General features: G+C 43.9%; 1 protein-coding gene across 5 annotated transcripts in view; it reads right to left on the reverse strand.

The window, feature by feature from the left end:
• Positions 1–613: 613 nt before the first annotated feature.
• KANK1 (KN motif and ankyrin repeat domains 1) overlaps positions 614–27,526 on the reverse strand; it is a 121,758-nt gene continuing 94,845 nt past the window's right edge. For 2 of the 5 annotated variants that reach the window (XM_057720142.1, XM_057720146.1), the window contains 10 exons: positions 24,197–26,872; positions 14,468–14,665; positions 13,367–13,475; positions 11,952–12,194; positions 10,458–10,545; positions 7,209–7,428; positions 4,661–4,803; positions 3,832–4,032; positions 1,674–1,772; positions 614–1,103 (listed from right to left, as the gene is read on the reverse strand). In XM_057720142.1, coding sequence (XP_057576125.1) covers positions 1,041–1,103; positions 1,674–1,772; positions 3,832–4,032; positions 4,661–4,803; positions 7,209–7,428; positions 10,458–10,545; positions 11,952–12,194; positions 13,367–13,475; positions 14,468–14,665; positions 24,197–26,872 — 4,040 coding nt within the window. In that variant the 3' untranslated portion in view covers positions 614–1,040. The remainder of the gene's footprint in view (positions 1,104–1,673; positions 1,773–3,831; positions 4,033–4,660; positions 4,804–7,208; positions 7,429–10,457; positions 10,546–11,951; positions 12,195–13,366; positions 13,476–14,467; positions 14,666–24,196; positions 26,873–27,526) is intronic. The other 3 variants (XM_057720143.1, XM_057720144.1, XM_057720145.1) reach the window with 3 other exon arrangements.

Here is a 27,526-nt window from a genome sequence, read left to right on the forward strand (position 1 = left end):
CCACGAGCTCCATCCATCAGCTTCTGCTGCCACTGCTGTAAGTCAATAGGATCGGGGCAGACAGCTGTCAGACGTGAAGCAGGGACAACAAAAGAGCTTAATGAAATTTTATTTTGAAAATATGGCAAGAGTCTAAGGCACTTCAAACATTTAAATACATATAAGACCAAAGTAAATGTGACATGGGGTAAGGGAATCCATAAATATGTGGAGAACTACACTATGTTTCTCTAGAGGCAAATATATAGCCAATTTCTCTAACACAATTCAACTTTTATCATTAGAGAGTTGTGCAATTATTAATAAAAATATGGTAATGTTACATGTCGTACTTCACGTCTTCAATTACTATGGAATATAAAAGTTGAAATACTGCATCAATTTTATATAGATACCCTTTATATAAAAAGTCATATGATACACCCATCTAGATAAAACCAACTGAAAATACTTCCTTTTGTTAAGTTTTACAGTTTTCGAGAGTTCCACCTTTTATTTTTAAACCAGAAACCTACCAGCCCAGGCCAAATTCACTGATGATCAAAGTCATCTCAACGTCCTTACTTAAAAATAATAAAGACAAAAGAAAAAAATCAACAAAACCATCCTGGAATGGAATTTTCAAAGAGCCTTCCAATGGTTCCACATTTAGTAAATATAAATACTTGTGGAAAAGTTTAAAAACACCATGCCAGTGAGAACCTGACACTTCTCAGCAGTGGTGGGGTGTGGAGAGAAGGAGCATAAGTTGCTCTCTCAGATCAGGTTCCAATTTTCTACAACTGTACATAACGGAGCAGAGACTCAACAGCAAGTGTGCCCTACGCAGAGGGAAGATGGCCAGAGGGGAGGCATGTGTGCCCGGCCAGCAATCTCCCGCTGGCTCAGCTTCCACTGTGGCAGCTCCAGCCTCCGGCCCTCGGCTTCTGCGTTCTGTGTGCTGGTGAGCTCAGGCACAATATACATTCAGTATCTGTCAGCCCAACAGGAACAATTAGCAGCTTAGTGGTGGCATGTAAATGGACGGCATTTGCACACAATCATTCAAATGAACCTCGGTGGGTGGGACCAGGAGATGTCTTCCTTCCAAGCCTAGGGGTGCCCTAGAGACCAGGAAAGGAAAAAAACTGGGGGTTAATAAGTGACCTCAGGTAGATGTGTCGTCTGTGACACAGGAACTCTGCCAGCCACAGCTGAGCTCCACCTACGAGCCAGAGCAAGGAGAGCTGGAACACAGCACACAGTCCACTAGCGGAAGTAGCTCTGGAGCCAGCGGGCTCGGCAGTGCCGCGTCCAGCTGTCCTGGAAAGTCAACTTCCGGCTAAGAGTAAACTTTGGGGCCACAGGCTGCTGCTCACTGTCTGCTTTAAGAAAAATGCCAGGAAGACGATACGTATTTGTGGGCTGGAGATGTGGCATTTGGATAATTCTGTCCAGGATAAACCCTTCCTGTGAGAGTGTGAGGACAAGCAGACATCCGGCCTCTGCTGTGCTAACCATCATCACTCCTGGCCTTCCAGGTGTGGCAAAAATGAATTCTTAAGTTCCAGACTCAAACTTTGATTTTCAGAATCATCATAAAACCTGCATCTCCTGTCAATTCCCCGAGGAAGGGGGCCTATTAGTCTGGTGGCTCTCAGCCTGTCTACAAACACCAAGTGCAGAACACTGACCGGAGACTGGGCCTTCGCGAAGTTGACGTGGGCATACAGCAGAACGGCGATGTCCTTGTGTCCTGCCTCCAGGGCTATCGAGAGCGCGGTGCTGCCATCCTTGAGATGAAAAGAACAAGGCAGGATGGGTTTCTTAAACTTCTCAAACTTCCAGGTAGCCCCAAAGGTAACAACACAAAACTCTCTCGATTAGATAAGGTTCTCCCATCTAGCCATTTGTTCAGTCCCTTAGGAAACTCTTCTGGACCTCTAGGTGCTAAGCCTGAAGGATACAAGGATGACGGAGGCACAGCCCCTACCCTGCCCTCAGACAAGAATCACCCCACTGCCTCTGTCATTGCCCCATATGCTTGTGTGTAGGTCTGCACGCCGTACAGCCTCAACAAAAGCAGGCTGCCCATCAGCAGGGGGCAGAAGGCGAAGGTGGGGGGTAGAAACATATTTAGGTGTTTTTGTTTTTTTCTTATAATTACAAATGAGCAGTCAAGTAGCGTGGTTATCTGTTTGGACGCCCTGTAATTTGCCAAGGACCTCTTAACTTTCCTCTTGGGGAGGGAGCTGATCCCATAGCCCTAACCACCCCCGCAGAATGCTCCGAGTCACATCTACATGTAAGCACTGAACTCTGCTGCCTTGCAGAAATGTATCTTATGGAAATATGAGAGGAAACACTAAATATGGGAAATAAAAATGTTCAGGGAAATGTTTGGTTTCCATTAAAATGCAGGAATTTAGATGGATATAAAGATGCGCCAAGAAAGACAAAAATAGCATACTGGACATCAACTATACCTCATCAAAAGTAATAATAATAAAAAGACAAAAAACAGCACAGCTTATTTTCTATCTACTCTTAGAATAAGGATGCCCTTCTGGTCACGAGCAGCAGGAAACCATTTGTGTGTGGTTTGAATCTTATGGTCCTCCCTCCCACTGTGAATTCTGGGAGTTACTTTTCTTCCAGGGGCCAACTGGATGCCCTCCTGTTCCTTTAAGGATAAGGAAGTAGCCAACAGGCTGAGGGAGCCAGGATTTCTGGAAGTCACAGCGGCTCAATGGCCTCTTATTACTAGATCTACAAGCTGTTCTTTGCTAAGAGTAGAAGTAAAAGCAAACAAACAAAAACAAGGCACACGAAACACAGACTGTTCTTAAGGAAACTGAGTTGAAAACAGGCCCTCCGCTGCAGCAGAAGTGAAGGGAATCTGGTGCAACGGCAGCTCCCGTGCTCCCGGGGAGGTCACTGCAACGGCAGAAGCCAGTCAGTCCTTCCGGCCAGTAAATACCTGCACCGACGTGCTCCTCCTGATGGCGTGGGCCCACTAGGATCTAAAATTTAGTGCAAAGGAGCATGTTTTCCCTCTAGCCTTTTAGTGTTCGGGGCTGAGGGAAGCTCTGGTCCAAACCTGTACTCTACAGAGATAAACTTTCAAAAACAGAACAAACCCAGCCAGACCTCTGGGACCTCTGGACCTTTGAACCACGTCACCACCCAAATGCTAGTTCCTGTGCTGTGACCTATTGGTCCTCCTGCCCTTTGGTCTGGACACATCCAGAGCAGCAGCTTTCCTTAGAATGTTTTCCAGTCAAGGGTTATCTGGGAATAGGACAGCTTGGGAACTGGGAGAGGAAGGAGATGAGAGTGATGATGATGGGAAAAGCCGGAGGAGGAGTGGGAAGATGTGCTGAAAAGAAGCCAAGATAGTCCGGATCCCCTAGCTGATGAAATGTCACAAATTATTCACTCTGATGGGCCCCAGTGAAGGCTCTCCAAATGGACCAGGGGCCTGGTCCTCTCTTCACAGTGCACCTAGAAGTTGCCTACACTGAATTTGATTCTGTATTATAAATCTGTGCATTCCCCTTCAGTATACTGGTTCTCAAACATGCCCATCACCTTCTTCCTTTCAGAAATTTTGGTGTGAGGCCTGTTTATCTTTCTGTCCTGGGCTTTAGTTAATGGGAGTGTTAGTTTGCACACAGTAAATGCTGCCAAGCTGGGGCTGGGAAGGGACGTGGCCTGGATGGCAACACAAATCCCCGAGAAGAATAAAGGAGGATCTGCTCTCTCCCCTTGTCAAGTAGCACTCACAGAACTCCCCCTCCCCCTCGAGTCCCTGCAGGCCCCTGGCCTGCATGCCCAATGGAGACGGCTTACGTTGTCCTCCAGGTGGCCGTTGCAGCCTGGCTGGGCCAGCAGCAGCTTGACGATCTCCACGTGCCCGTGCTCGCTGGCACACATCAGGGCGGTGGAGCCCTCGTCGTCCTGGATGTTGACGTCAGCCCCACAGGCCAGCAGGCCCTTCACCATGTCTATCCGCCCGTGGCTGACTGCCAGCATGAGGGCTGTCTGTCCTGCCTGTGGGAAGAAACGACTGCAGACTTTAGAAGCACATGCTGGGTTGGCAGGGTGTGACCCACAGTGGGGCTGTGCTGGGGGAAGGGCAGGAGGGAGACTGCTGACAAGGGAAAACGTGGACGTGGAATTACTTGGGGCCAGGTGGTGGCAGGCATTGGAAAAACGAGTTTCTTGTGAGCTATGAGTTAATAAACAAGACCATAAAGTAATGAGTTAATTTTTCCCTTTACCCTGGAGGATCTGTCTCACGACAGCAAAGAGCTGGGAAGTTCAGAAGGAAACAGGTCAACTGTGAACACATCTGGATGAGGGGCACTGTGTGTGGGGTGTGAAGACGCTGTAACACAGAGACAGTCAGGAAGCAGTGGTCGCCGGGTAGCTGGTGGGGATCCCGTCACTTACAGGCAGGCTGACCCACGGTTTACACGCACACGGCTCCAAACAGAGGCAGCGCAAGGCAAGGGAGGGAGAAGTTTCCAGCGTGAGGTTAAGCCAGTGTTTCCCTGGTGTGTTTGGTCATGAGGAGCACCGGGCAGCCGCACGGACTGTGGTCAGTGGTGGGAGCATGGCAGGGGCACCCGTCAGAGCTGCATCAGCCAGCACAAACCCTGGAGGCAAGTGCACTCACCTGGCTGGCTTTGGCGTTCACATCCCCACAGGCAAAGAGTTCTTCCACCACTCGCATGTCCTTCTCTGCTTCCACAGCGGCCAGGGCTGCCAGCATGATGGGGGTATACCCTGCCTTGTTCTGGTGATCCACGTTACACACATCTGCGAAGACGTGAGTCTCTTTAGGGGAGAGCCATCTCCTAACAGCGTCAGCTGTGCCCATGAACTGAAGGTATGGAGTCTGGAAGAGCCTAGTGAAACGGCCTCAGGTAGTCAAAGTCCCAGAGTGACTCAGAAGGAGGTGTGAGAGATGTTTTCATACCAAACCAAAGAAAAAAAATTTCTTCCGTTTCATGAGAAATGACAGCAAGCTTTTAGAGCACCTCTTGTTTGCAACTGGTGGTTGACCTGCAACAGCCTGGAGGTCTGGGAGGCTGTTCTAAGAAATGGCTGCTTTATTAAGAATAAACAATACTGTGGGATCTAGGTATTAATCTGCGTCTGGGAAATCACCATTTTGGAGTGAGGAAGGCAGTGAGAGCTACAAGGAAGGAAGGATCTGTAAAGGCTTCCGGAGGGAATGCTGAATGTAGCCTTCCCTGCTCATAACCCACTGCTCACTCGGAGACCTTGAGTCTGCTGCTGTGACGCGTGCAGGGCCCTCAGGAGCAGAATTCCAATCACATGACATTCAGCTCTGGGAACTGTGGTCTGACAGCAACTGCAGTTAAGTCCCTTAGAGACTGTCAGGGATTCCCAGACTCAATAAACCAGGCCTTTTCTAGTCCTATAATTCTTAAGGAGTCCTCAGGGCCTAAATTATCCTCCAGGCATTTAAAAATGCCTTCAGCACTTTCTAATAAAATGAAAGGAATGGAGAATGCAGGAAAGAAGCTTTTTTATGTGTGACCAGGTATGATTAAAATGCTTAGGGTGTTTCCATCATCAGGAGTGAGAAGAGAAGGTACCGTGAAAATGTTCTTCAGCTCTAAAACAACTGCATGCTAGGGACACAACAGCATTCACAATAGTGTGTATTTTTTAACATACAAAAGGAAAAAGAAAAGAAAAAAGCTGTCTGATGAAGAAGCAGGTGAGCAGACACGCTCTTTGAAGTTTCTCAGTATCTCTGGCATTGGGCTCTTCGCTGATGCTGCTAGAATCCCAGATTCACAAACACGCTTTCCAAAGCCACAATCTCAGTCTAAAATGGTGAGCAGTAAAAACTGAAGTAAATCCAGAAAGGTGATTAACCAAAGCCATCCAACAATGGAATTAAAATCATTTAATTTAGCAAAATATCTTGTCCGTGCAAATTTTCTAAGGGCAGATTAAACTGTTACTTTCAGGAGCGATCCTGAAATCTTGTCCTTAGCTTTCCTGGATATTATCCACTTCTCTGTTTAAACAGTAACTCTGGGTGACAGTATCACCAGCTCTGTTTATAGTCTGGAAAGTCTAAAGGGAAGGAGGCTTGTAATTCCTTCCCTTAAGCTGGGAACAGTTTTATCCTAACACGGCCCCTAAACTGGGAACAAGCAAACTTAGAAGAGAAAAAAAGATAAATCTGTTTGGTTTCTTCTATGCATTAATCCAACATCCCCAAAACAGAGCAAAAAAAAAAAAAAAATTGGACAGTTGGGTCAAGAAGCAGAATGGGAAAACTGGACAATGGTAGTGCATATTCTAAATCAGATGTTCACATTGTGTCCTCATTATTCTCATAACAGACTGAGGTGCTGTGACTTCTCTATCAGTCATACTAGAAGTAAATAAAAACATGTATTTCAAAAATAAAGTGATTTGGAGACTCAATGTATCCACAGGGCTGCTCCACTGGAACAGAAAACTAAAAGCTCACTGTTTCTCAAGGGGACCCTTCTAGGTACCAGCCCCTCACTCCATGTTTAATACATCCACTGGCCATAATCTGGAATGGCAAACTCCAATTATGAACAACAATTTTCACTGTTCTCATTACTACGGTTCAGGCGGAAGAAGAGCATTTTTTTTTTCTCTATGCTGATGCCCTAGGAACAGGGTGTATCCTGGTGGGAATGGTGATGATCCTACCACAATCTGTCACAGCGGCTTTGCTGGGCACCCATCTTGACTAACCGCACAGCTCTGCTAGGTGGCTAGAGCAGTCACGGAGCAAGGACAGAGAGAGAAGCCCACAAACACTAAAGCTGTGACTCTGGCCCCAGCAGCAGGGTTCTGCCTCCTGAGAGTGAACCCACCAAGCCTGTGTGATTCAGCTCAGGCGGGAACATGAGTCATGTGTGTTACCAGGGATACACCTCAGTTGAACGCCACTGAACTGCAGCAGGAATATCCTCAACACCTCCTTTCAAAACAGATCTAGAATCTGCGTCACCCCGTTTTGTTTAAACTTCAAGCCTCCCATGAATGACTCAAGAATGAGACTGTTGCCACATCACAGGAGAAAGCCAGGGAAAGCCTTTTAGAAGGGTCACAGAACCGAGCAGTGGGTCAACCAACTCCCCTGAGAGGAGCCACAGCCCAAGCGTGTTCCAGAAGAGACGGTCGGGACAGCCAAGACGTACCAGCGTCCAAGAGCAGCTTCACGATCTCGAAGTTGGAGTGGGACACGCTGTAGTGGAGGGCGGTGTTGCCGTTGCCGTCCGCCATGTTGATGACGTAGCGCAGGACGTCTGGGGAGATGGCCTCAAAAGCGGCTATGTAGTCCCCCACCATGGCCGGGATGGCGGACTTCTGACTGGACACGCGGAACCACTCGTGCTGGAGGGTGTTCAGACAGAACCGCTGCCAAAACACCAAGCCATCGGCCATTAGTTCTTCTATTTATAGACCTTTCTGAGACCTAGCTGAAAGCCCAAGAAACCAGGCCTTTTATAGTCAAAGTGTGTGCAGATAGAATTTGCTCTCAAAAAAACAACTAATGAAGCCCAGAGCCCTCATATAAGCCTCAAAGTCCAAACTGAAGTATCCCTCCTGATGTTAATACACGCACATGTTCTAACTTCTATAAAATAGGCCTATAGTACCGTGCAAGAATTATACCACCAAGGTTCAAATTCTGACTCTGCTACTAACGAGCTGTTCAGTGCCTGGGAAGATACGTATTCTGTGCCTCAGCTTCCTCATGTGCAAAACGGGGATAATAAAAATACCTTTCCTTCACAGTGTTTGTAATGAGGACAAATGAGGCAATACATGTAAACCACTTAGGCCAGGCCCCATTTATTATTGAACTATTAATATTATGTAGGTATGCTGGCCTTGCAAATGATTTTCATAGTAATCAGGACAGCAGAAATTACTTAACACAATTATGCTGCCTCCTTCCTGTCCAGATCAACTTCAGCTCCTTCAACATCTCCACAGCATTAGGCTGGGAGACCATAACCATGCAGGCAACCCAATTCCTACTCCATCCCCAATACAAATGTTCAACCACAGAAGGGAAATAAAAAGCAAGTCTGAAACAAATTACTTTTTCCCTTTAGGATCATCTGCATCTGGTCATCAGCCCCACTTGCCTTCCCTGAGGCTGTGGACACATGAGCTTGGTAATTGTTTCCTGGACGATCAAACTGAACTTGGACATGAAGTTCAATGCAGCCTGGGCAGAGCCAGTGCTGGTGATGGGGAAAACTACAATGCTTTTTTTCATGGGCCCTGTTTTATACAGAGTCTATCATTCATTTGTGCTTTGCTTGTTCTTTAAAAGTTTAAAAATAAATCAAGAAAGATGGAAAGCTTATGTGAAAAACACAAGAACCCATGTAGTCTTCTTTCTGTAGAAAAGGTGGAGATGGGCTTGTAGAACACACCCATCTCTTTACCTTCCTGCTACTAATTATTTAGGTGTAGACCATTCAATTATAGTTTGGGTCACTGGATGAAAAGGGTCCTGGCCAGGAAATAATTCACCTAATTTTTCTTTTCTTCTGCTCACTCTTTCACATATTCAGATTTCAATTTCTTTGGATGCCTCACATAGAAGGAAGGGAAATTATGTCGTCTGGGTGTCGAACTCTGTTATAGCTACATACTCAGTGTCCTGACATGGTTACATGGCCCTGGCACTGTGATCATTCACATGTCTGAGACTTTTCACAGCAGAGTGCTTTAAACACTTCTTTACTGAAAGAATATTCAATTAACAAAAATGTACCAATCCTGTAGCGTGTGCCTGACAAAATGCTTGACGATTGGGCCTACAAAAATGTAAAATCCTCCCTGAGGATCACATCACCTAGTATTGTGGGCAGGGTAAAAGATAAAGTGTATTACAGCTATAAAATCTGGGGTCTGAAAGCACCAGTTTTAAGTTCAGGTTAAACCTAGTAGGAAATACTAACACTGTGGTGACCTTTTCTGGTTTTACTATTCATGACCAAGGCATACACAGGCACTTAGTCTATACTGATGGAGTTCAACATGTAGATCCATGTCCCCCCAGGCCAGGCGTTTCATTTAGTATTTCCTTCTGTAAATATCACTGCCGTGCTTCTTTTTTTCAGCACAGTATTTGAATGTCAAGATTCAGCTGGCTCTGATAAATTTAAGTTTCTATAGCAATATAAACAAATATGAGAAGATACCATAATTTTAAAAAAAGATGCCACATAATAAGATAATATGATTTAGCTGGGATAAACAAAACATGGACCAGTACTTAAGAGAGGTATAACCTAGTACCAGTATTAACTAGTAGTTGACACTCCAGACAAGACTTGTAATCTATAGAGCCTCAGTTAAAGCAAGATGGACCAGAATAGAGTGGTCTCATGGACACACGCATCCACATATGTCTCCTGCTTGTGCCAGGCATCACCAGTTTTTCTTCAGATTATGTTTGTTGTACAAGGAAAACTATTTGCTTTTCCAGTGTTAGATAATTCCATAAGTCACTTCTAGTCTTAACATTTTGATTTCCTAACTCTATAATCTTGTGAGACGTATGAATCAATGTTCTCACCAGCTGCCAACTTAACTTATTCAGAAAAAAAAATCCATATTAAATCTACTGCTAATATGCAAAGATTCAAATGCATGTTACTATCTAAAATAACATGAGATGCTACACTTTCTCAATACACTGAATGCAGCTGTCACACAGAAGGTTGGATGAACTTATGAAAGAAGCTGCACATCTAAACATCACCAATGCACGGGAAAGCACCATACTTGGCAAGGACAGCAGATTCACCATTGCCATGGAAACATTTATCTATCCTATGTGATGCCATTCATACGCCCTTAGGCAACCATCAACCTCTTTGCCATCTGCTTCTGAATCTCTCAAGCTGTGAGAAGATGACAAGTGCAGTTATTTCTAGGTTTAAAAATAGTTACCGCCTGCATTCCACATCAGAACATAATATGCAGTTTCATAATTGAAAGGAATGCTGACCTCGGCCCAGATAGGTTTCTCTTAAAAACACAGGCTAACTTAAAACATTCCAGGATTCTGCTCCCTGGATCACAAGGTTCTGTAAGCAAGAGAGCACAGAGAAAGATGACGAATGACTGCAATTAGCCCTCCTTTCCATGTGCAAGTATATGCCTCACAGATGCTCAGCCCCCAAGAAAAGTACAGGGTGGAGAAAGGAGATCTGAAGTCGGGCCTGAGGGAAACGTTCACAGGGTGGTCCGGCGAGCAGGACAGCAGGATGTTCACTCTGCCCACAAACACTAGGAATAGTCTGGGGTAAAAGTGTGCAGGCAACAAAAGCTCAGGGGGCAGGCTAGAGAGATGCCATCACAGTGGTGTCCACTCAGGCACTTTGGACAGACTGGGGACAGTGTTTGTAGGTCAGACTCACCATATCCTTGCTGCTCAAAGCTTTGGGGTCATTTATGTTATTTTTCAGTAAGTTGCATGCAGACAACATCTTTTCACTTAATTCATATCTAAAAGCAGGAAAAAAATAGAAGAAAGAGAGCTCATGACTGGCCACAAAAGGAAAGGCATTTTTACGTCAAATTATAACCCTTTACGAGACCAAAGGCCCCAAGTCAACCCTGGCAGGTCGTGGTGGTGGTAGTGTTTGCCTGGTGGAGTCCAGGTGTCTGAGGACTGATGCTACCATACAGAGCCAAGGCCTGCAGCCACAGCTCGGGTCTTTTCATGAGGGGAGCTTTTGGCTTCACCACTTTGGCCTGTGTGACATTATGTAATAACATTTGGAGAGTTTTCGTTCTTTTTGTTCTAAAGTCTTAGAAATATTTTCACTCTTGAGGGGCTGAAGAGGTCTGAGTTACCACCTACCCATTATGCTGACTAATGAACCACACATCTGAAATCACATTTGGTGACTCAGGAAGTATTTGTTTAACCCACATGAAAATATAACCTTAAAAGTCAGATGACATATGGTATACAAATTATACCTCAATAAAGCTGTTAAAAAAAAAACAGATGTCAAGACATTGAGCCATTTGGAAGTACTTGGAAATATAAACTAAAGACACTTACCTTGTGTTAATGAAGTTAAACATTCATTTGCCAAATTAGAGGTTAGTTTTCTGAAATGTTCTAGTTACACTTCACATGGTGAAAAGCCATACCGAAATTTCCATCTGTTCTACTCTCTCCTGTTACATAAGCATCAACTCCATATTTGCTAAGTGCTTCAAACTGACTACAATTTTAGGTACCCGTTTCAGCCGACCAGAGCGTTTATTTGATATTTCAGCTGCTGTTTATGACATGCCCAAACCCATGCTTGTGGTGTTGCCAATCACTCAACGAGCAACAAAACATGGGCGTGTGACTGATTACAACACCCTTACAGTAAACGTGATCTTCGGTTGAGGCCAGAAACTGTCCCTCTCACATACAATGATCTTGTAATAACAGTACTGACACCTGCGTGAGTTTAAATGGATGGCTAATGATAAATCTGAAACTTCAAAACGTGAAATGTGTTGGTCACAAAAAATTCTAATATGCCTTTAAATATAAAGTGGGTTGTTCAAGCCACAGAAAGTTCAGTGACACTTAACAGTTAGGCGGATGGTGACTCCACATGTAAAATTAGATAGCAAAATAGTTAAAGAAACAAAGGTGAGCAGATATCAAGCCCTTCTCTTTGCTACCGTGAGGTACCTAGCAGTTACTTCTGCTGAACTTGCACGTATTAGCCCCATGACAAGATGCACACACCTCTGAGCAACAGGTAAAGTTGAGCCCTCCTCTGGAGACTAGAAAGACCAAACTCACAGATTCAACTACACAATCTCCTAACCGGCCAATTCTACTGCCGAAGTACATTAAACGTGGGAAGGGGGAGGGGAGGGGGAGGAATGTACCACACCTCTCTCTGATTTCCACCTTCTCAGGTTCACATTCTGTAACCTGCATTTCATCTTCCACCCTGGTGGACGTGAAACCTTCCACATTAACTGCATGGTGGCCTTCTGCCATTCCCCGAGTGTCTTCGTCCTCCTCTTCCTCCTCCTCTTCCTCAGGAGGATACTCGGGGACATCACACTCGTCATCTGACTCGGAGGAAGAGCTTTCATCTGAGCTGGAATCATCACTTGAAGTGGTTTCATACCTAGGTGGCAATTGGGAGTTCAGGAGATGCAAGGTGTGCCCGTAAAGACCCAGTGACAGAAATGTTTATGAAGGGAAAGCTGCTAACTGACTCCAGAGATTTCACCAGTGGTTTTAGACCCTGCACTTAGAAGTTTGGAGTAAGGTCTGTTTTGAAGTCTGGTGGTTTTGAATGGGTTCTCAGTTAAAAGGGATGACCTAGGTTGCCAACTGGCATCACATACCACTTATAGAAAAAAAATATGTATATATATAGCACCTCTGGCTTAGTATAAACCAGAGGAAATGTATTTTATAGAAACCAAGTCTGCAGCTGTTCATCTTTCCTGTTCCTTTTCTTTCCCCCTTTCATTCTCCCGATTTTGTACCATTAATTCTCCCAGTGTCAAGGTGAACAGAGTATTTAAGTTAACAATCGTTCCTCTGGTACACGCTACACGCTCTCCAAACTGTGGGACACATTAAAGATTTGGAAAACAGACACCACTAAGTTAAATCTTTGTGGTAAGCTTTTACTCTAAATATTATTTCTACTAACTCTGCACTTTCTTGTCAAGGCTTTAATAGATTAAAGTCAATGGATTAATAGATTAAATGCTTTGATTCAACTGTAGGAGGACAAACAGGCTTAACTATTTACCTGGGCCAATTAAAAGGGAAGGAATAAACAACTAAAACATATTCTATCTGGAAAGCAAAGAACTGATGGCATGGCGCGGTTACTCTTCCAGTGAAAGGCCCTACTGTTTTGTTTGTAAACATGGAGAGCTAAGCGAAACAACCCTTTCTGAAGGAGTGGATGACTAGCCCTGGCCCATGGAGTGATGCCCTCAGCCTCTGTCGCTCAGTTCTGATACAGGTAAGTACAAGCTATCCAACAGTGAGGGGAACCTGCTGCCTGTTGCTTTAGTTGAAGACCATCTGTTTCAGATCAGAGGTGAGAAGATGTAAATTACTCAGCTTCATCAGATATTCTTTCAAGAGTAAAATACCCTTAAAGATAGCAAGAAGAGAGAAGAGAAACTCAAATGCACCTTTCTGAGGAGGGAATCTTCCGTGCCCCAGATGTGGCAGCATCCCAGACCAGGCACCTTTAAATATGACTTGAGTAGGCAGGAGGCAAAGGAAACAGACAGACCATGTATAAACACTAGTACCACCACCTTTCCTTACCCTCCATTAATGCCAACAAACTGAAGATTCTTTTTCGCTCCATTTGAATCTTTGCTGGCATCTTTCTTCTTCATGATGGACTTCAGCGTACTTTCATTATTTGTACATACTGTGGAAAAGTGAATCATGGTGATCAAAATTAATATAACTCATCCCTACACAAGTTAAGCGAATAGGTACTCTTTCTTCATGTACATTTACTCTTTATTTATGTAAATACAGATCTTGGCATGTATATATCAGAAACTTGCCCAAAAGCCATTGGAAAACTGTGTATGCGCAAAGAAAATAATTCAAAGTTTCACTAATAACATTCTTTAAAGGGGAAAAAAATATCCATTAGTCCTTCCAGACATAACAAAAGCAGTGACAACTAGCATCTGTATCAGGCTTTACTGTTTATAAAGTGATGTCATGGTTTGGGAGGGGGCGGGGGGTGAAGGGGAAGCTGAGATGAAGCAAGAGAGTAGCACAGACATATATATACTACCAACTGTAAAACAGATAGCCAGTGAGAAGTTGTTGTATAACGAAGGAAGTTCAACTCGAGGATGGAAGATGCCTTAGAGGACTGGGACGGGGAGGGTGGGGGGGACTCGAGGGAGGGTGGGGGGGAGTCGAGGGAGGGAGGGAATATGGGGATATGTGTATAAAAACAGATGATTGAACTTGGTGTACCCCCCCAAAAAAATAATAAATTAAAAATAAATAAATAAATAAATATAAAGAGATGTCATGTCTCACTTGACCCTCAAAGACCATCAAAACCCATCTAGGCTCTAACATAGGGATTATTATTAGTCTTTTTTTTTTTTTTTTTTCAGTTGAGATAACCTGGAAAAAAATTTATACCCGCCAGACTGTGAAACAGTGAAATGCTGTTTAAAATATTTTGTGATTTGCAACATCAGATAGGTTTTCTTAAGGGGATTTCACGGCTTTCTTTGATAATCTTAGAGATATTCTAGGCCTATCTTCCTAACAACTGTGTAATCATTCTTTTGGGTCAATTTATGAGGCACACTGGAGTTAGACTGGAATGCTGCCAACTCTGGTCCTAGAATCCTGATGCCGAGAAGGACTGTGAGTGAGGAAAGTTACCATAGAGGCCAGCAGCTATCTGGTCGTCTGTCAGGTTCACTGGAGACAGCGTGCTTTCCTGAGTGGGGAAGGTATCCTGGCTGCTGATGGGCTTCCCTTCTGTGGTCCCCACCTCTTGCTCATGCCGGCATGTCTGGGAGTTTAATGGCCCTCCTGATTGAAGGCTTCCACACTTACAGGTGTATTCCAAATTACTGCCTGTCAGGAAGGAGAAGGGCGTAGAAGTGTGTGATGCTAGGACCAAATAAAATTGGCTAAATGGTTTTAAAAAAAAAAAAAGATTCTTGCAACTCATCCTTTTCTGAAGTGCTTTTCCAGTGTTCTCTTTTTGCATAATTGGCACTACTATCCAAGCCATCCAAAATCAAACCCCAAGGCCTTCTTGACTCTGATCCCTTCCCTTTATGACCACAACCAGATCAGTCAAACTCCACGGTGTCTCTCCTCTCTGTTCTGGTGCTACCACCTAACCTTGGTCTGGACCACCAGCATAGCATCCTGACGGTCCCCTTTCCTCCACATTTCCCCCTCTTCTGCACTGCTGCAGAGAACTCCCACTCAGCTCAAATCCCATCCTTACTCCAGCTGAAATAAAACATGAAAAACCTCAAAAACTCCCCACCACTCAGGAAACGTAGCCCATACTATTTTGCCAGATATTCTACACCATGTGCCACTTGGCACCAACTTACCTCTCCAAGTTTATTTCCCACTACACCTGTGGTCCTTTTTGGGGTACAGACTGCATCCCAGCAGATGGAACTCCTCCTGGTGTAGAAAGTGGGGTCTCTTATTTTCCTAAGAGCACACCTGCCTTAGCTTATTCTCTTGTACCCAGTGATGCTCCTTCCTTACCTTCCCTCACACGACCAACCATCCCATCACTTCCTCTTCTGGGCTTTCCCTCATCTCCCTAGCAGAAATTAAGTCTCTTTTCTCTGAACTCTCATGGCCCATCTTTAAGACTCATAAGATCTATAATACAAAGTACTAGTTGATTCATGTGACTGTCTTAGACTCCCTCCTTGTCTGTAAGTATTTTGAGGGTGCCACATGGTTCTAATCAACTATTTTTCTCCTCACATCTTCTAGATTGCTTTTGAGTACGTTAGGTACTTAATATTTGTTTAGTGATGAAGCAGAAAAATTGGATTATTACGTAATTTATATATATAGGTATATCACAGAATTATATATATAATATATAAGTATATATACATATTATATAGATTATACATATTAAAATATATATCATTATATATAAATATACATTATATAAAAAGTATGTGATTTATATACATATATAGGTATATCACAGAATTTTCAGTGTGACTGAGATTTCAACCACTCACATTGGATTCCTCTAAAGCAAAAGCTGAAGATTCTATCACTTTCATTTATAAATATTTCAGTATATATTCCTAAAGCAATTCTTAAAAAAATAAGTATAAAGCTAAAACTATCCAATCTAAAAAAAAAATTTTAAATGATCACATACAGCAGCATCAGTATTCAAATTTCACCAATGATCTCTTAAAATTTTTTTATAGAGTGTCTGAATCAGAGCCTCAGCCCTATATTTCCATTGGCTGCTATGGTTTTTAAGTCTTTTAATCCATAGGTTCTCTTTCCCTCTAAACATGGCTTTAAAAAATATTTTAAAATTGAGGTGTAATTTATATACAATAACATAAACAGAATCTCAATGCAGAGTTTGATGAATTTTGGTAAACGTACATGCCTGTGTTAGCATCTCCCTAATTCAGATACAGAACATTTCAAACAACCCACATTTCCCACCTGCTGCCCTTTTCCAGATAATCTTTCCACTGGAGGCAAGCACTCCTCTTCCCCAGAACTTAGTCTGTAAACCACGGCTTGTTAAAGCTTCTCCAACCAAGATCTACCCTCTCAAGCAGGCATCTGAGGATGCTTCACAGTGAGCATGGACAGCTTCTTCTTGCCTGGGGTAGTTTAGCTGCTCAACTGCTCCTCTCCTCTACGCATCCTGAGTGGTCTGGTGACGTAATTACTCCCACCTCTGTGCCCTTCCTTACTAGACCGTCCTACAGACCTGGAATTGCAGCTTCCTTTACCAGCAGAATTCTACCCACACGCTTTTCAAGGCTTGGCACCATTTCTATTTCCTTTAGTCTTTTTCCTGTGATACCATTCCACAAAGATCTTTTCCCCTCACTGTTGTGCAGCACTTACTGTCAGGACCAGAGTACACCCTGCCCTCTGTTTCCTTGGTCTCCCATGTGTTCCCTCTGCGAGAACGTAAGCTCCTAAGTCCCTCACGCTACATTCGTACCTGGGGTCCTCATCAGTGCTCTGAACAGTGCTTGACAATGGAAAGCCTTTGATAAGTGCCTGTGTCATTCAATGGAAAGTCACAGGGATTCTGTTAAGACTAACTAGCAAGGCAAAGAACAACGCTAAATGTTAAACTAATTCTCATTAGCTGGATCAGAGGAAATCTGTCACCTTTATTGCCAGAAAATGTTTTTCAGATGGCGCTGAAACTCTGGCTGCTCTTGAAGCGATTGTCTGAACTTGATAAAGACCCACTGTGGTTAGCAGGCACACGTAAGATGACACACGCACCAGCCGAAGACTGACAAACGACTGTTGTTTTTCAGTAAGACACAGCAAAAGTGCAGCCAAGGAAGCCAAAAATAAAGTGGCCAACAAAATTCAATGGTCTCAATCCTGGCTGCCCTTCAGAATCACCTGAGTTGGCGGTGAGGCTTTAAAAACATAGATACGATGAACTTATCTGCGGGTGCGTCCAAGTATTAATAGTTTTTAAAGGCTCTGCAAGTGATTCTAATGCGCAGCCAGATGGAGAACCAGTGAATTAAAGAATCAAAAATTTGCTGAAAACAGTGTAAAACTTGACTGCCAAAAACAAGAGTTTAGACTGCCCTCTGGTTTCACTCAATCAACTTGGACCACGTGGATTATTAGGAATTCTTGTTGGTTTAGTTAGCAGCCCTGGACCAGTAATGGTAGAGGTCCATGACCAACAGCAAACGCAATGTAAACAATATGGGTAAGACAACAGGAGTAATCACCAAACTCCTTCAGAATTCTGGTACTCTGGCCTAGCTGCTCAAAACTCCCCTCAGCAGGCAACAGTTTCCGAAGGCACCCCTGGGGAGTTCGGGAACAAGCGGGTAGGCAACTGTGCAGTCTTCGGTGGTTAACTCAAACCTAATGATGGCCATAAATGCCAACAAAGCATGAGCTTCATTTTATGACCTGGCCAGATGAGTGATAACTAAAAGACAGCAAGTGACAGAAATCTCAGTGCTCTGGAAAATAAGAGTCTCCTTGCAGGATTCATTCTAATTCTAAAGTACGCTTAGCATTTAATATACGGATAATTATACTACTAGCGAAGGCAAACTGTAATGAAAAATAAATAACTTAAAAGGAAAACTTTTTTTTTACATCTTTGACTTTAGAAAAGTTAAAGCAAACTATTTGATAGTTTAAAAAAAAATCAATGAAAAATCAAAGAGATCACCTTCTCCAGTTTCCTCTACGATATTTATCCATCCACAATGGGTATTAGTTGTTGGTATACGGAGATCTGTTTCTAAGTACGTTAGAAAATTGACATTTAAAGATATATTAAAATGGATCTTAAAAGTTGCCCTGCTCACATACTGCAACTCTTCTGGCACGCTGACTCATATTTTTATTTATAATGCCATGTGCTTTCCAAAAGCACAATTATGAACAGTGCGGCCAACTAATTAACCATGTTATTGTGCCGAATTTTCAGTTAAACATTCGGATTTGATTTTTAAAGAACGTTTAGCTTACTTGTCAAAAAGAGGTAGGACTGAAATTTCTGAGTCATAATGGAGGCCATTCAATCATTTAGGCATTTTCCCAAAGTGTAACTAAGAATACAAAGGGGTTTAAAATAACACTTCTGGTTTTCCCACAAGGAAAAGGGCTTGAGCACAAATTCACCCTTTTCAGCCCACATGTTGGTTTGGGGAATAAACAGTAGGGGTTATTCATGAAGCACCACCTTCTTTATTTGGTACACATTACTTGTGAGGGGAAAGTATGTAGCTTTGATGGAGGAGAAAAGACAATCCATTGCTGTTTGTAGGCTCATCTCTCAGAACTCTGCCTGAATATCAATGCATGTGGCCACCAACATAAAGCCACTAAATAAGAGCCACAATGTAATAATTTTCAGGGCCATTTTAATATTTTCCTGAGAACATACCAGACAGCTGTCATGAATGCATCTAAAAGTGAGTACATAGAAATTAAAATGCTAGAGTGGATGAAGAATCAGATTCTCCCTCACCACAATCCCACCCACATTTAATTACACACCAACCCAAGACTTGACCCAGAAAACCCACACTGACAGGCTGCATTAACTGTTGGGTTAAGCAGATGTGCTCTGTGTTCTTCCAGATACAGCTAACGTCATCCTCTCCACTCAAAGCTTATCTCTTCCCTAAACCTCGGAGAGCTTAACTGCAGCTGAATTCCTCAAGCACTTTTTATTTTCACATGATTTTCACATATACCCCGCAGGTTATCGTTCATATTTCTGGTATATGTGTCGGCTTTCCCACTGGACCACAACTCCAAGGCTTCAACCGCTTTCTCTCTCTGTTTCAGTACCAAATTTTGCATATAGCTGACACTGAATGCATAGCTATCAAGTGACTTGAATAGAGACGGGAACATAGCAGACTTTAAACATCTTTACTGAGATACAAACCACTCCCTGACTAGAGGAAGAACAAACAGTTGTAACCAGCACCCAATACCAACAATTCCCTTCATCGTTTATGACTGGACATCCAGGAACTTAAAGCCATTTCTGTTCTGAAAAACCACCAGTCTCCATGCTTTAGCCACAATGAACTGCATACTTTACAGATTCATTCAGAGTAGAAGTGTCAAAGCAGACTTGCATATTTTTCCAGAGTGCACACATTTATTTCACTATACCCATTTGAAACCATAAAGTATCAGTTTAAAAGAGGAAGATTTTCAAACAAGTGTCAAGTGAAGGGCTCACAAGGGTGGTGGATTTTAAATCTTTGTAAAAGATTTTCTTCAGGGCTGAAGTGCTTTTTCCTGAGGTCTGTGACATATGTCCTAGAGCTCTAATTTCAATCTCTGAGGGCCAGCTATCCCTTTTGAGAATCTGATAAAAATTATGCACTTTCTTCATAAAAATTCCAAACACAAAACTATTTATGAAGCTATGGAGCCCAGATGAAGGCTGTTTATTCCAACAATATTTCCCTGAAATAGGGCCTGAGTGGTTGGTGGTAGCAGTGGGTGGCAGCGGAAAACTCATGAATTTGGGGAAAAATATTCCTCAGACGAATGTGATGGGCAGCCTGGTGAAGAGCTATTTTTATAGAATAATTCTGATGAAAGGGCCCCAACCGAGAAAAAAATCTAATCCTACCCTCTCATGACACGGGAGGATACAGCAGCCCAAACCTCCCTAAAGTGTTCATGCAAGTTCCTGGGCAGCCAGTACCAGACGTCAGCTCTCTGACCTCTGGGTCAATAGGCTTTCACATCATGCTATCACACGCTGCAGGGTTCCAGAAACATTTAGTTTGGATTATTCAGTGCTTGTAGCATTTACTTAAAGAAAATTGTGATTTTAGAGAAAGGTACTGGGACAAGTAAATGGTATATGATTTGCACTAGGAAAACTAACTAGAAATGGTATTTTGTAACGACTTTATTCTCCCTGCTTTTGCTTTGGCTCAGATCTCTGTCTACTAAATTGCTTTCACAGTTATGGGAATGACTTCAAGTTCATAAATTTTTTTAGCAAACCCAAGATAACTAAAAGTGCAAATATGGAAGCTGACTTAAAAAGCAGTTTTTATCCACATAGAAGAGATGAATTTTCTATAAATCATGTGGCAGGCAGTTAAGTTCAACTGTTATAGATAGTTTTGTTTGTTATTTGCTCAGAGACAGTTATATATTTTTAGAGTATTTGTAACTGCAAGTCATTTGTCTGGAACTTTCTCTTTCTCCTCTCTCCGAGGGAAAAAGGAAAGGGAAAAAAAAAAGTAAACCAATCCTCAAACCAAAACAATTCAGTTGATTTACAGAAAGAATAAATATTTTTTCCTGAGAACAGAAACTTATTTTCTCTTAACCTTTTAATTCCATGAAAGAAAATACTGAATACACGAAACCCATACTACTAGTAATTAAAAGTACTTTACAGATCATCTTTGATTACCCTCAAATTCCAGCTGCATGAAAACTGTGACACTGTCTCTTAAACCCTGAAAAACTGTTTGTGATGTTTCATGCGAAAAATACATAGGAGAATGTACGAGGGTGAGTCAAAAATTATCTGCATTCTGGCTGTAGAATTTATAGAAGTTTTAATATAACCAGAGTGTGGATAATTGCTGACTCTCCTTTGTACGATTCAAATGTTGTCAAAAAAAAAGTCTCTAAAATACAGCCCCGCACACTTGTACATACCAAACACACAAGGGGCTACCCCCTGAGAGCACGAGGGAGGCTCTTAGTACGTTATGCTCTTCTGAATTTGTTAGGAGCACATACTCCAGTTATAACGTCGAGAAACTGAATAGGCGTGTTAGGCATTATTCTGAAGCTGCTAAAAATAATGCTCTTTTGCATACTAAAAAGTGAAAGCCTCACATCTTCAACCCTAGGAAAACTGAAGAGAATTCTCTGGGTTGGGTACTAATATACACCTAATTTAATTCAGGCTTCATTTTGAGCTTTGACACAGATTCTGAAAGAATCTGAAATGAAAATTTATTCTACTCATTTTGTGTTTTCCCATTGTTACTGATATACTTCTTTACCTTCATAAAATTGTTAGCTGGGGAGGTGTAATAATGGGGAGGTGTGCAGAAGGCGACGGCCAACCAGAATTATGAAGACAAAAAATTTGCATTAAGCACAAAAGACTATTAGTGACACGTTTTTGTTTGGCAATTTGTTCTAGATCTACATTTCCATTTCTGGAAGCATGGAAAACAGTGAACAGCAGGACAGCCGGCATTTATACTCTGTGCTGCAGAGTATTCTAAATGCTTTACTCATACTGACTCACTAAATCTTCATTTCAGCCCTGTGGGGGAACAGGGACAACCTGTCCTAGTGCTGAGAAAGATTTCAAACTCAGAATACCTGGCTTCGGAGCCCAAACTTAAATGCTTTAAACTAAAGTACTAGGTTCACATAAGTGATCATTTATATATGCTCTTCTTGGTGATGCCAAACTCAAACTTCCTGTCATTTGATTTGGGGGAAGAAAGTCTGAAGCGACTACCTTTCTATACTCCATCTGCCTTCTGATACAGAAATGTACTCTAGACTGTATGTGAGCGATGCTCTGTAGTGTTCGGTGTGCACAATAAGCCGGAGTGCGTCGGACACACCTCTGCTCTTCACAGGCTGCAGACGCTGAGATCTCTACTACATCAAGCCACTTTCACTTCCAGCCCGTTCAACACACACCAGATAGCAAAAATGTAATTCTCTGGATTGAGTTCCTAACCTAACTCCTTCATTAGAACTTTAAAGCAAAATACAAATGTGATGGGAATTACAGAAATACTTTAAAGCTGTTCTTGCACACTCTGAAGGGGAGCTGCCACTATGATCAAAGTGCTATGAAGAATATTTATACTTTTGTTCATCAATGTTGTAGGTCTCCTGCATTTTAGCTGATTAATTAGGTGTTCATGTGCAGGGTCAGATCTAAACAGTGATGTCTGGAATGTCAGTGTGACTGGAAATAGCCCAGAAAACACTGTAACACGGCCAGACAAAACCTCCTCCCCGGTCTTGATGCGCTGGGTGTCAGGCACATTACTCCAACGATTCAGCTGAATATTTTTGGCAGGAATGTGAAATAGAAACCCCAGTTTGGGGCGGAGGGAGGAACACTGGCAGGAAAACGCTCTTACGATGGATGATGCACTGTACCATCTGTGTCTGCAGGTATTTAAGAGTCTCATTTTGACTTCAAAATCTGACATCATGATTTTTAAAAAGAAGTGGAAACAGATATATTATTAGTTACTTAAGACCTTCCTTCAACTCACACATCATTTTAATCTCTTGACTCTAAAATGACTCCCTGTGCATTTATTAGACTCCTTTGATTCCAAAAGGCAAAAATCTGTCATATACCAGCTGTCATTGTCATGTCCATTTTTTCTTCTACAATAAGCTATCTGTTTCATAGCACATTACTAAAAACTAACACTAAATCAACTTTGGAGGTGAAACCTCGGAAGATATAAAAATAATCTATTTCAGTCTATTTTAAACATCACCCTTTTGGTTATAGAGGGAAACAAAGAACTTGAAATTTTTGTCTGTTAACTTACATTTAAGTCTCTACTGCATGCTTTCACATAAAATTAAATTTAATGCACAGTACACCAATCATTTGAAGCATTTTTATTCATTTTATGTGTAGCACTTGGCTAGAGTAGAGTGTGGTTTTTTAGTAGTACCCAAACCTCAGCTACAGTTTAGAACATCAACAAAAGAAACGACACTGGACATGCTAGCAGCACCACCCCAAGGACAACAGAGCACCACCCCTGTGCTCACTGGGGGCCAGTGATGAACACACTGACAACCTTACAGGGATGGATGCCCTTCGAATGCCCGTTTCACAATGAAGTATGAAGACAGATGACCTTCCTTCCCCAGGTCAAGCTGCTCTGTGAGAGGTGGAGAGCCGGGGATGGAACCCAGTGGTAGGATGATAAGATTCACCATCAAAACCGCATGCAACTGACAGCAAGGAGCTTATTTTGGTGAGGCTCACAGGGAAACAGCACGTGTCACCAAATCTGCCAGAGTAATTTCTCCATTATCAGCTTCAATTTAAAGAAAAGCCGGGGGGAGCATGAATCTCAATAAATAAGGGAAAATACGACAGTGACAAAAGTGTAAGCACCTGACAAAATGAAGAGTGGAAAAGGCCTCCCTTCTCTCAGAGTCCTGGCCTGAGGGCCCCTTGTCAGAGAGGCCTGCTTGGACTGTGTCATCTTCAACAGCCCCCACCTCTCCGCCACCACTCAGAGTTCCTCCAGGTGGAGTTCTTTCCTTCATGGCATGTATCACCTCCTGACATATTTCAGCATCCTGTTTATTACCTGTGCCCCCAACTGGAATTGTAAGCACCATGAGAACAGCAACCTATAACTATGCTTGAAACAGGGCAGAAATTTAATCAGTATTTGCTGAATTAATACATGAATTAATGGAGTCTCTCTCCCCCCCAAAAACACTTCATACCAGTATTTTTTATTGATGATATACTGGTGATTGTGGTTACAAACAGTGCAGGACTTTTCAGGCTGTCCTGTATAAGATGAGCAAGTAAATAACTGAAAGACATCTATCAAACCAGCAGCCCCAAAGACAGCCCCTAAGCCAGCCAACCCTAGCTTGCTTTCCGTCTTCTAGCCTCAGTCCTCACCAGCGGCCAATGAAACTATCAGATAATGAGGATCAGCAGAGCGGCTTCTGGATTTAAATCCTCGGTTTTCTTTCTACCCATCCTAAAGCTTTCTCCATGGTTCCAAAAAATGGCTCCAGCAGGTAAAAAGAAAAAAAAAAAACCACAAAAACCCTACCTCCTGGATTTCCATGTCACTACCCTTCCTCACGCCCAGGTCCCTCAGGAGCGCCACCTACCTGTGACCTTACCCAGGCTGGTTTTCAGGAAGCCAGGGTGCCTCAGTTCTTCAGTGCTTGCAGATTTCATGACAGAGCTGATTGACGACAAGGTGCTGATGAGCTGGGAGTTGAGGGAGCCGATCTGTGAATGAGGTTCCCCAAAAGCTTCGGCCAGTTCACTATAGTTCTCAGCCAGTAGCGCTTGCTGTTCTGCCAGCAGCTTCTGGACGCGCTCAATGTAGTGATCCAAGCCTGTCACCATTCCAGACGGAGCCTGGGGCTTGGGGCTCTCCACGAACTCTCCCACAGGCTCATCGCCAACGCCTACACTCCTCCGGCTGCCTGTTGGCCCCACTGTCAGCTGGGGAGGACCACAAGCTATGGTTCTCATTTTAAGACCAACCAGATAGTTGTCATTAATACTGATTTGCCCCACACCTGACTCTTTGGTCTTCACGGCTGATGGCCTGTCAAACCCAGAGTTGCCAGAGAGCACAGTTCCAACTCCGATGGACCGCATCTTGGCGGAGCTGACGTCCTTGACGCGACCTTCTCCGACGGCCACGGTCCGCATCTCCACAGTCCAGGTGCTGGTCTGCTTGTCCACGGTGCTGAGGGAGGTGTTGGTACAGGAGTCTGTGAGGGTGGCTGTCTCAGTGTTGGTGAACTGGGTCACCTGTTCTAGAACCGTGCTGGCGTGCTGGCTTGCGGTTCGAGGCACTGCCATGACGGCAGCTTCCACCTGGCTGACGGCCTCCGTGTTCACGCTCCGGGAGGTGCACTCCTTTGGGGAGCAGACGGTCACATCGACAGAACAATCCCCGCAGCCGATGGAGCGCACTTCTTTGAGATTCAGGTTGGTCTTGAGGAGCACTAGGTTGTTCACAGACTCCTCCGTGTTGCTGCCTGTTTCACAGACACTGATGTCCACACCCACGCTCTTGTCACACGTCTCCACGGACCTCCCAGTACATCGGTCATGCACATCCACTCTTTCCTTAACAATCCACCAATTCATGGGCAGCTCAGGCCCCACCGTTTTATTCTCACGATCGGGCTGGCAGGAGATGCCTACGCTGTTTGTCTGCACGCAGGTCCCGACACACACGTCAACCACATCCACGTGACTGCCGGCCATTTGGTCTCTTGTTGGTACCACTGCCTCCACCAACTTGCTGAAAACAAGTGGCTGCGCCATCATGGCTTTGTCAACTTTTTTCCTCGAGCCAGCAGCTTGCAGCTCTTGCTTGAGCTTAGTCATTTCCCGGTCATGGGTGGTTTCTTTAAGCTGTACCTCCAGACGATAGATCTTTTCCTTTAAGGCTTCTATGGTCTGCTGCTGCAGCTCAATTTCCTTGTCAGCTTCAGTGGTCACTCCAAGCATGGCTTCTGTCACGCTGACCCCAGAGTTCCTCGTTTCAGTGATGGTGCCTACAGCGGCATCCGTACAGGGCCTGGCACTCCTGTGGTACATAACAATGTCATCCATGTTCTCATCGGAACCCACAGCCACAGACCGCCACTCTCGAGGCCGACCCTCCCTGTTCTCCCTGAGCTCTGAGGAGGCCTCATAGCTGCTGTCCTGGATCTTCTGCTCCAGGGCCTGCATGTCTGCTGTGAGCTGCCGGAATTCCTTTATCCTCTGGGTGCTCTGCTCCACGCTCTCCATCTCTTCCTCCTCATAGTCAATGTATAATTCCCCACCACTTCTCCGGGTCCTAGAGAGCTGTTCCAGCTGGGATGCATTCCCAGCACTGTAGGACCGCTTTCTCACACCACAGACATCATTCTGGGATGCAGCTCTTTGGTTTTTCAGCTGTGAAGCCAACTGCCTTTTCTCCTCTTGCAAGACAGAGATTTTTACCTGGAGCACAGGGATGGTTCGCACCTGCTCTTCCAGCTCCTTCAGGCGTTTCAGGGCAATGGCCATCTGCTCACGGATGTGCTGCAGGTGCATGGGGCTCACGTTGGTCACGGGCGTGGAGATCCCTGAGCTCAGAGGGCTGTGGCGGATGGAGCTCCCCACGGAGGAAGTGGTGGCAGCAGCAGCGGGGGCACAGCCACCATAATCCCCGCTGCCTTGGTATCCATTCTGAAGCTGGTGCGTGGAGGAACTGTGGTTTCCAGAACCCATAAACGAGGAGAGGGAGCTCGTGGAGCCCATACCTCCAAAACTGGCCAGCCTGGGCCTTCGGAACTCACCAGGTGCTACCTGCATGGTGACTCTCTCCTGTTCGAGTCTTCTCCGGGTCTCCATCAGTGTCTTGGTGACATGAAGGTTGTGCTTTGGGAGTTGTGGTGATGGTGGTGGCAGCTGTCGGCTTTCTGGGATGGTAAGAAAAGTGGGTGAGGTCTCCAGAGGGGGAGGTGGCCTTGGGACTGGCGTTGATGTAACTTGGCTTCGGGCTAGGAGGAAGCTGGGGCACTGCCTGCTGTCATCACTGTTGGAGGATGAGAGGGATTCAGTGGAAGCCCACACACCTGGTTGACTAGGTGTGGCCCTGGCTTCTGGGCATGGCACAGATGGCTTCCGTCTCTTCTGGATGTTCACTTTCTTGATGGTGTTTCCTTTCTGTATGTCATCTACGTATTTGAGGAAATCTAAGTCTAACTGATAACCATAGGGTGTCTCCACAAAATAGGGATCTTTCTGTCCCCTGTCATGATCTCCATTCAGAACATCATCTGCTTTTCCTAAGAGAGAGAGGAGAATATTATAATGCCATGTCATACACACAATGGTAAAAACTAACATTTGTTGTATGTTGCACTGTGGTAAGCTAGTATGATTTAAGAGTTGACACATCTATGTTCTAATCCTGAATCGACAACTTAACAACTGGGTGAGAGAGTTAACGAACCTCTCAGAACTTCAGTTTCCCCCGAATAAAAATGGAAATACAACTATTTAAATCATAAGGTTGTTAAAAGAATGTAATGAGAAAAGATTTTTAAGAGCCAGGCACATAGTAAGTCCTTACTAAATACTTGGTTTTTTAAAAGAACGTATTAAAAAGACTTGAAAGCACTCTTAAGTAGATCATTTCTTCTGCCATCTACAGTGCCTTGAAGTATAGACAGCAATCCTTAAGACTCCTATTTTATAAAGTGTACTCTGGGGCATGAAAAGTGAGAAGTCTTAAAATAATGGACCAAGTCAGTGCAGATCCAGGAAGCCTGGACATGAGTTGTCCCACGTACTGCTCTTTTGCAGACCATACAGCCTCTCTAAAACGGTGGCCAGCACACCCCAGTGCCTGACCACCCCCACAAGATCACAATCGGCCTTGACACCTTCCTTGCAGAGAAAGCTGGAACACAGGGGACACTGAGTGATTAATTCCAGCA

The sequence above is a fragment of the Hippopotamus amphibius genome, chromosome 2 (genome assembly GCF_030028045.1).
Source record: "Hippopotamus amphibius kiboko isolate mHipAmp2 chromosome 2, mHipAmp2.hap2, whole genome shotgun sequence".
Lineage (NCBI taxonomy): Eukaryota > Metazoa > Chordata > Mammalia > Artiodactyla > Hippopotamidae > Hippopotamus > Hippopotamus amphibius.